The sequence below is a fragment of the Lepus europaeus genome, chromosome 4 (genome assembly GCF_033115175.1).
Source record: "Lepus europaeus isolate LE1 chromosome 4, mLepTim1.pri, whole genome shotgun sequence".
Taxonomy (NCBI): Eukaryota; Metazoa; Chordata; class Mammalia; order Lagomorpha; family Leporidae; genus Lepus; species Lepus europaeus.
The window spans coordinates 88,694,226-88,704,436 of record NC_084830.1 but is presented as its reverse complement, the minus strand read 5'-3'; the positions used below and the strand labels follow the sequence as shown (position 1 = coordinate 88,704,436).

The 10,211-nt window shown below is 46.0% G+C and overlaps 1 protein-coding gene across 1 annotated transcript in view; it reads left to right on the top strand.

The window, feature by feature from the left end:
• Positions 1-2,851: 2,851 nt before the first annotated feature.
• Positions 2,852-10,211, top strand: part of XKR4 (XK related 4) — a 474,714-nt gene continuing 467,354 nt past the window's right edge. Inside the window, exon 1 of the mRNA XM_062189583.1 lies at positions 2,852-3,654. Within this exon, the coding sequence (XP_062045567.1) occupies positions 2,852-3,654 (803 nt within the window). The remainder of the gene's footprint in view (positions 3,655-10,211) is intronic.

Here is a 10,211-nt window from a genome sequence, read left to right as displayed (position 1 = left end):
ATTAAAATCTACATCCTGAGATGTGATTGCTAGACTGATGGGATCAGACACTCCTGAGGACAACATTGTATACAAAGCCCAGTAATATCCATGATCTCATCTAATCCCCATATTAATCCTGTGTATTAAGTAAATTGCCAGGATCATGGGACTACTAATTGGAAAAGCCTGGATGTGAAAGCGCCTCCTCTGACCTCTTATTTGTGTAGGCTCTCCATGAAATTGGATAGCCATTAGTTTCCAGAGATGGTTCAGACGGAAACTTTAAAGACACTCTAAATGGTTCTGGATAAATCTATTAATAAGGAAACCATTACTAGTTATTTATTTTAGAACCTAATAGGAAAAGTCTCATAATTCCTATGTCTCCATGGGAACATTTGTTTGCATAAAATGTAGCATTGTTTCTGCAGTGGAATGTTCTTTCTATAAACTCATGCATTCACTCACCTAATGCTTACAGAGCAGCTAGTCTGTGCAGGCACTGGGGCCTTTCCTCACTTGGTGCAATTTAAGGCATTGCGTTTGACCTAGAATACACTCTGTCCCTGAAGACGCAGTTACCTAAGAGATAGTTCCTCTCCCTAATGGTTTGGCACAAAGCAAGATCAGAGGCAGCACCCTGGAGATGGAATCTTAGATTTGGACTCTGGTGACTGGAACCAGGGTGTTTTCCCATAAAGTCTTTTCTTTCTACAAGAGGGGCTCCACTTTATAGCTGAGCTTAAAATACAGCCTTTTGGCTGCATTCTAGGGTGGGGGGCTCAGTGGTAATGTTGGCCTTCAGCTACCACTTGATCACGCCTTTGGCTAGGATTTCTGGATTTCTATGTGCCACCGTGACTGTGAACTGCGGCCCCACATCCTTATCATTCTTCTACCACAATGTCAGGCAAAGGCCAAGTGAAGCAGGGCCTTGGGCATCAGTTCCTGAGAATAAAAGACACAGTATCCAGACGGTGAGGCAAATTCCAGGTCTACAGGCACTGGAGTAGCTATTTCCACAAGCGGAGATCCTGCTCTCGGCTTCTTAACACGCTAATGGAAAATGGCTGTGCAGTAGCCTGGTGCTCATCTGGGCCTGTGTGTGTGTGTGGGGAGAACAGGTGGTTGGAATTTGGGGTAATTGGAGGTTGAAGGGGGTGGACTGGGAGATGGTATTGCTTGGCCTTCAGATGTAGAAGACCACAACTGCTGCTCTCAGCGGCAGAGTAAGATGTGCTGCCCTACCTCCCTCTGGTCTTAAAACACAGGAGTCACTGTATCATTTAAAAATTACACTTCCTGTCGCTTCCATTTGTAAAAGTGAAACAAACCAAGCCTAAGTTTCTTATTAAAAAAAAAAATGCCATTTTTATTAGGGTTTTAAGAAATTTCTGCAACCACAACACATTCTATATACTCCCCTATGTCTAAATTAGTGAACCGCCTTGAACGCTGCAGTTTTCTTTTATTCGGGTCATTTCCGGAGTAGTGGGACCACCCAGCCAGTCTGCGGCCCCTACAGCTTTAAGAGGAGGTAATGCTAGTTTTGGAGTAGCGGCGGGGTGGCGCCAGCTCTAGGCTCCGCCACTCCTCGCCCAGGGGGCAAGGGCGGGGCCGGACTCCCAATCCCGTGGCTGTGAGCCGCGCCCCTCCACGCTTCGAGCCGCCGCTGCCGGCAGTGCTGAGCTTCCCACCTGCCGAGGGCCGCCTCCGGGTCGGCCTCTTGCTTCCCGGCGGCCGAGAGCGTGCGAGGGACACGGGCTCTGGCTGCGGAGGGCCCGAGCGCCTCTTCCTCTCCTGGAGTCTGAGTGCGAGTGCCTGTGCCCATGCCCGAGGGAGAAGCCCGGAGCCTTCGAGCTGAGCTGCCCGCTCCTTCTCCCGAGGGCGCGGGCTCCGGGCAGACCCGCCCTCCCTCCGCTGCCGGCGTGGCCGGGTCTCCGCGCTTGGGGCCCTGCACGCTTCCCTCCTTTGCTCTCCGAGGCCGGGCACGCCCACTGCCAGCTTTTCGGGCCGGCGTGCGAGTTGAGCCAGTTCTCCCAACCCTTGCCACCCCGGCCCGGAACGGAATACAAAGAGACGTGCGCCTCCCTGGCTCTCGCTGCCGCCACGCCCGCCAGGCCCCACTGTTCTTCGTGCTCCGAGGGGCTGGACGCCGGGACCCCTCCTTTCGGCGCGCACACGCCCCATAGTGTCGGTCAAACCCGCCCAACGTTCCCCGAAGCCCCGGGAGCGGGGTCCTCCACCGCCTCCTCGCAGTCCCTCGGCTGCTCCACTGGGCGCCCGGGGCCGGCCAGGTCGGCCCTCCCCACCCGGCGCTCCCCTCCGTCCCGGCCCCTCCTCCGGGGCCCTCCTCCTCCGTCGCCCCTCCCGAGCCGGAGTGGGAGCGGCGGCAGCTGGAAGAGAAGGGATGAGGTCATCCTCTCCCTCGGAGTCAGCTGGTGGAGGAGAGGAAGCGGGAGGAGGGAGCGCGCGCGAGGGGAGGCGAGGAATGTGCAGGTCCGAGGAGCGCCGCGGCGGCCGCTGCTGCTCCTGCTGCTGGCGGCCACGGCGGCTCGGGCGGCTGCCGCGGGGCCGGGCGGGCGAGGAGCGCGGGCGGCGGGCAGGGGCGCGCGCGGGGCGCCGCGAGCAGCTTGGCTCCGCGCAGGCAGCCAGGCGGCGCTCCTGCCGGCCCCAGGCGCGCCGCTAGCCCGGCCCAGCGCCCAGCCCGGCGGGCGGCGGGCGGCGGGCGAGCCGGCGCAGGAGCAGGAGGCGGGGGAGCCGCGCCGCCAGGGAGGGAAGCCTGGGCGAGGCGAGGAGGTGGCGGGAGGAGGAGACAGCGGGGAAAGGTGTCAGATAAAGGAGGGCTCTCCTCCGGCGGGGAGGCATCATGGCCGCTAAGTCAGACGGGAGGCTGAAAATGAAGAAGAGCAGCGACGTGGCGTTCACCCCGCTGCAGAACTCGGACCACTCGGGCTCGGTGCAGGGGTTGGCCCCGGGCTTGCCGTCTGGGTCGGGAGCCGAGGACGAGGAGGCGGCCGGCAGCGGCTGCTGCCCGGACGGCGGCGGCTGCTCACGCTGCTGCTGCTGCTGCTCCGGGAGCGGCGGTTCGGGGGGCTCTGGCGGCGGCGCTGGCGGCCCGGGCGGCGGCGGCGGGGCGGGCTCAGCGGCGCTGTGCCTGCGCCTGGGCAGGGAGCAGCGGCGCTACTCGCTGTGGGACTGCCTCTGGATCCTGGCTGCCGTGGCCGTGTACTTCGCGGACGTGGGCACGGACATCTGGCTCGCCGTGGACTACTACCTGCGCGGCCAGCGCTGGTGGTTCGGGCTCACGCTCTTCTTCGTGGTGCTCGGCTCCCTGTCGGTGCAAGTGTTCAGCTTCCGTTGGTTTGTGCACGATTTCAGCACCGAGGACAGCGCCACGGCCGCAGCAGCCTCCAGCTGCCAGCAGCCGGGAGCCGAATGCAAGACGGTGGTCAGCGGTGGGTCTGCAGCCGGTGAAGGCGAAGCTCGTCCTTCCACGCCGCAAAGGCAAGCCTCCAACGCCAGCAAGAGCAACATCGCCGCCGCCAACAGCGGCAGCAACAGCAGCGGGGCCACTCGGGCCAGCGGCAAACACAGGTCTGCGTCCTGCTCCTTCTGCATCTGGCTCCTGCAGTCACTCATCCACATCTTGCAGCTCGGTCAGATCTGGAGGTACCGTATCCGGGGTGGGGGAAGAGGGGGATTTGCGGCTGCTACTACATCCTCACTGCTTTGCTTTTGCACGAAAACCGTTCGTTCGGGGTTGCTGTGGGAGTAACCCTGTTCACACTCCTTCAATTTCTTTCCTTCTTTCTTTTTAATTTGGCTTAAAAAAAAAAAAAAAACTGGGGCTTGCATTTTTAAGATTTGTGATCTCAGCCTGGGGTGGGAGGGAAGTGAGAAATAAGGGAAGGGCAGCAGAGTGGGTCTGATCACCTCATCCCTTCCTCCCCAACCCTGCCTCACTAGCTTCTCTCCTTTCCACACTACAGCCCTCCTCCTCCTCATTTTTAGTGCTCTCTTTTCAGCGAGTAAGCCAGGATTCTTGACACATCTAAAAATCCTTTCTGTTATGTTGAATATGAGGTATGTGTTGCAATTTGGATGATTTCTTTTGTTCCCTGGGAAAAATTGTTAGTTCTGGTTAGATGGAGGATGTCATTGCTCAGAAGTACCCGCATTTAATGGTCACTGCTACAGAAGTACTGTACTTCAAGTAAAGAGCTGTCATGTTTGTCCAAGTTGCCAGATATTTGTGACATACATGTGCAGGGCATCTGCAGACATGAGAAAGTACACTTTATGGGACCCTGACTTTTATAGTGCACCTTCCAATTATCTTTAGAGTATCCTCATATCTAATTTCTCATATAATTAAGAACCCCTGGAAAAGGGGTGGTGTCATATAAACTTTAATCACACTTGGCATCTTCATTGGCTGCTTTGAAACTTGTCATCTGATCTACCAATTCTTTTTACACAAATATCACTTCCATTTACTAACTGGAATACACATTAACCTTGTTAAACAGAGAGAAACCATAGCTTGGGCAGTCAGTCACTGCTTAGACTTAGGCATATAGTGAAATAGTAGGTTCAGAAATGTACTCTTTTGACTTTTGTCTGTTTTAGTAGCTTTTTGAGACAGCATTATAGATCTAACAAAAGTGTATGGAAATACAAAGATGCTAACATCCGAAGGTAATTTTCACTTAAATGCTAAGCAAATATGTACTGTAAGTAAAGATGAGGAACTTCCTAGAAAGTATGCCATTATGGGACTACACTCTACTATATGAGTGTTCTTTTTCTATTTCATTTGTACTTATTTTTGTGATAAAAGATATTATAAGTCATTATCGATGCCAAAGCATTGGAGAGTTTGTGGAATAGAACCTCAAATTTATTTTTTTTATGAGGAATAACAGTGTTTTCAACTGAGAAGAGCAGGTGTGATGATTTTACCACCTTTCCTGGGACCAGTGCTTTATAAAAGCAGGGTAAGCATTGTCATTGACAGTGGATATTAGGATTATAGATGTTATTTCCCAAGCATATGCCTTCTGGAAAAGTGATATGTGATATGTATGTAGTCAGGCACCTTGATGATGGAGACCTCTATATTTTGGACTCAAGGGGACTTTTTGGAATATCAGCTCACTGTGATAATTCTATTTCCCATATATGGCTATTAGGAAGAGTTATATCTTTATGCTTTTCAAGTATAATGAAGAACTGCAATAATTGACTTAACTAATGAAATTATTTAGTGGCTAGTATGCATGTGATTACCATTTTAATTAATAGCATAATAAATAAAGCTAACCATTCCAGTTTTCACTTTTTCAAACTTTTTATAACTGGGAAAGAAGTACTTTTTTTGTTAAAGAAAAAGATTTATTTATTTAATTGAAAGTCAGTTACAGAGAGGGAGGGAGAGATAGAGAGATCCTCTATCCACTGATTCACTTCCCAGATGGCTGCAAGGGCTGGGGCCGGGACATGCGGAAACTGGGATTCAGGAGCTTCCACCAGGTCTCCCATATGGATAGCAGGGGCCCAAGCACTTGGGCCATTCTCTGCTGCTTTCCCCAGGCCATTAACAGGGAGCTGGATCAGAAGTTGAGCAGCCGGGGCACGAACTGGTGCCCATATGGGATGCTGGCATTGCAGGTGGCAGCCTTACTGCTATGCCACAACTCTGGCCCCCACTTTTTCAAACTTTAAGCAAGATTTGAAATGATTTATTTTTCATTGCCTTTAAAGTTTCTAGATTTATGTAAATAATGCAAATACTTCTCGATTCTGTTAGCTGAAAAACTTCACATTTTTTACAGATTGACACCTCATGAAAAAATCCGAGATCAAATTCTATGAACTGAAGAACTTACTTTAATTATAGTTGTATTTATTATACCTTCCTAGCAAATATTTTCCCAATTGAACAATAATGCTTATTTTCTCAGGAAATACTGTATAGCAAGTGAGAAATAATTAGGGAAGATAATGAAACTTTAAAAGCTTTACAGTGAGACTCCAACTACTGGGTCAACTGGCCATAGAGAAAAGTCATTGAGTGGATGGAAAGAAGGGTAAGGTTGATTGCAGAAAGAAAACCACAGGCTGCCCCACAAACGCATTCACTGACCCAAACCTTGGAGAAGCTGTGGTCACGCCGTCCTGTTTGTTAAGCATTTCTGAAGTCTTTTCTTAGAGGGTTTCAAGTTATTCTGATAATGCAATATCACCTAGGAGGAAGCATTTTTGTTAGAAATATTATCAGATGTTTGTCAACATTTATGGAAAATGTGCCTATAGTATGCAACTGTGAATGATCATCTCATTGAATTGTTCTTGGATTCTGATTAAGATTTTTGGGAGAAGGTTACATGGTGGAAGCATGATGTAAGACTAATAAGTCTCATTGTTTCTTTTTAACATGTTTAAAAAGCACTTTAGTCTAATGTTGGAAATTTAAGAGATAAGAAAGATTATGGACTTCAACACTCAGATGCATGCTAATGTGTTCCAATTTCTCTGAGAATTGAATATTTAAATGAAGTTTTGGGGAGTAGATACATCTTTGATAATAAGCTGATGAAATATAACTCATGTCAAATTATTGCTAAGACAATTGTGATTTCCTATGTTAGTCATGCCCCTCTACCTCTTCTAGCTTTTCTTTTCATGTATGGTACACAAATAGTGCAGAAAAACCAAGGTGCTGAGTACTTCAAAACTCAGAGGTCATTATTCATGTTTTAACATGCTACTTTCTGAATCAATAAAATAGACTTGCTAAGTTGCTAACTGTTCATTGTATTTCCATAAAGTCCTGATTATTTTAGGGATAGCCAGACAAAAATTTTGTAGACAAAAATCTTTTGAAATGACATCAAAGTGTTTGCTTATTCAGAAATAGTTGTTTGAATCATTGTGGAGAACATTTGCATATATTTATACATGTATTACAAATGCAATTGCTGACAGCAATGACACATATTCATTTTGATTAAAATTTACTAATAGGAAATTAATAGTAGCTTTTAAAGGCACAGGAGATAAAGTCAGGAAAGAGCCATTTGAAATAATGAAGTGAACTTTTGCTACTGTCTGAAAAGAACAATTAGGTCTTTAGAAGAATTGGACCTATGAATGAGAGAGAAAAATACCTTTATTTTTTTTTTCAGTATCATTCCCAAAATTGCTTACGGTACAGTTCAGCCAGTAGGAATCACAAATGATCAATTAGAATACTTTTTAGTCTTCATGCTTATGGTCAGTTATACCCAAATGTTTCTTTGATACAGATTTATAAAATTTAATCTTATAATTCTATTTGAATTTCTCTTGTGTGTGTATGTACCTTTTTTTGTGTGTGTGTGTGTGTGTGTGTGTAAATATATTTTTAAAGATTTATTTATTTGCTTGATATAGCAGAGTTATAGAGAGAGAGAGAGAGAAGCAGGAAGAGAGAGAGAGAGAATCTTCCATCCCCTGGTTCACTCACCAAATGGGCACAACGGCCATTGCTGGACCAGACTGAAGGCAGGGGCTTGGAACTCTATCTGGGTCTCCCATGTGAGTGACAAGCACCTAAGCATTTGAGTCATCTTCCATTGCTTTCCCAGATACATTAGCAGGGAACTGAATTGGAAGTGGACCAACCCAGAAATGAACTGGCACTCATATGGGATGCTTGCATTGCACCAGGCAGCATAACTGGCTGCACCACAATGCCAGCCCTCCTTTTAGTTGTTTTCTAGCAAATATGACAATTATAAACAATAAGTCAATACATGTAGAGTGGGGAGTATTTTCACTGGTTTTACTATTTTGGGTTTTGTTTCTAAGTTTCTGTCATGAGAGTCATACAAGAAAGGTATGGTAAAAGAACAGTGTGTTCTACTCTTGTCATACTTGATGTAACACAGGGTATTAAAGGATGTTCCATGTTCAGATAAATTGGGAAAATGTTAAGTTAAATTATGGTCAACTGATCTTGCCACAGCAGGACTTCTCAGGACATTTATTTTTCTTTCTTTTTAAATGCTTGCTCCTTTTCATCTGGGGCAGGGAGAGGAAGAGAAAGATCTATCTTCCGAAGCAGAGTAGCCTGGACTTTAACCAGCACTCTGCTATGGGATACAGGCTCCCCAAGTGACTTAACTACTATGCCACAATGCCCACCCCCTCAGCCTTTAATAAGCTAAAATTCAGCTGTCAATATTTTTTAAAGGCACACCTGTTAAATAATCTTGTAATGATGCAGAATACAAAGCACTTTGAGAAACATTGTTCTATTCCATTCTTAAACCTGTCCAAACAAGTATAATAATGATTTTATTTGACACTTCAAAAATCTACAAATGTTTTTATGCTCCTGATCTCTTAGTTTTACACTAATCCAAGAGGAAATGATCAATATCTCTCTGTGAAAAACCTGACTCAGAGAGGTTAACTGGCAGCAGGTTGCTCAGTTGTTAATGTGGTATAGTTAGGATTCAAAATTAGGCCTATTTTACTATAATGTTTATACTTTTATGGCTCAGTTGGTTACCACCAAATGTCCATTTGTATAAGAATGACAATGATATATAAAAATAATAACTTACCATCACTGTGGTTGGCAGAGGGAAAGGGAGCTGTAATTTAGACAGGTGAGGGGATCTTTTCAATTACGTGGCAGTAGTCAAATCATAGAACAGGGCTTTCTGTCTGATCCTAAGTCCAGTGCTCCTCTTTCTGCACTATTTGGACACACCAAGGCTACATGATCTTGTAGTGGGTGTTAATGATTAAATAGCCTTATGTATGAGATTATACAATAAATTATTTGCAAGTGATAAAGAGGTTCTAGGAGTAAAGAAGTGGTAGGGAAATAGAGAAAAAACAGAGAATACATCTTCAACTATTGAAAAAAGTGCTTTAAGGGCCAGTGTTTAGGCTAGTGGTTATATTACCAGTTAAGACATTGGTTAAGATGCCTGCATCCTTCATTAGAGTGCCTTGGTGTGATAACTGGCTGTGGCTCCCTACTGCAGCTTCCTGCTAATGCAGACCCTTGGAGGTAGTGATGATGGCTCAAGGAGTTGGATCTCTGCCAGCCATGTTGGAGACCTGGATTGAATTCCTGGTTCCTGGCTTCAGCCCTGACTCAGCCCTAGGTGTTGCAGGCAATTGGGGAGTAAGCCATTGAATGGGAGTTCTCTCTTTATGTTTCTGCCTCTTAAAATTTTAAACAGAAGGAAAAAAAGAAAAAGTGTTTTATTATTTCTGAGTTAGAGTCCTGAATGCTGATATAGGTCCAGTAAGACTGGTACCATTTGCTGGGTTTATCAAATGGTTATTTTCTTTATATTTGTGTTCTATTTTTCTGCATATTAGTTCCTTTATCATTCAACATATATTGAGTACCTATTCTATGTAATGCATTGCACTAGGCACTAATTATCCCCCGGTGAATAAAATACACTTTGCTAAGGAATCTGCTTCCTAGTGAGGAATACAGAAAAATAAACTATTTCAATAGAAGGAAATGAGCACTGCTAAGGTTTGGATTTGGCTTAAAGGTATCCCCAAAAGGCTCTTGTGCTTGGCTCCATTGTGACAATGTTGAATAGTGGTGGGACCTTTAACAGGTGGAGCCTTGCTGAAGGTCATTAGGTCATTATGGACATACTCTTGGAAGAGATTAATGGAGTTCTCATGGGACCCCAGTGGCTCTCTGGATTCTGTTCCTATCATATAATCTATTTCTCTTGCATATGCTTCTGCGACTGTGATGCCATTGGCCATGATGGGGTGCTGCCAAGGAGGCCATCCCTAGAGCCAACACTCTATTTGGACTTTCCACCCCCCAAACTGAGAGCCAAACAACCTGTTTTTCTTTATGATGTAGCTAGTCTCAGATATTTCATTATAGTATTACAGTATTGGAAAACAGACTAATTGAAGCTCTATGATGTGATCAGGAAACTCTAACCACCCTGGTAGTTCTGGAAAGGCTCTCTGGAGAAGAAGATGTATGAGTAAGCGGTTGAATGATGAGGCAAAGCTCTTAGTAAACAGTGACATTGTCTTTAGAGCTTGAGTTCAATAAGCATAAAGGCAGAGGCACAAGAAAGAACAAGGCAGGTTAAGTGTGTGCTTTAGACAGTGAGGATTGGAGGTTATTGAGAGGTGAAGATGGAGAATTAGTTGGGCTGGATAATGAAACGATTTTAGAT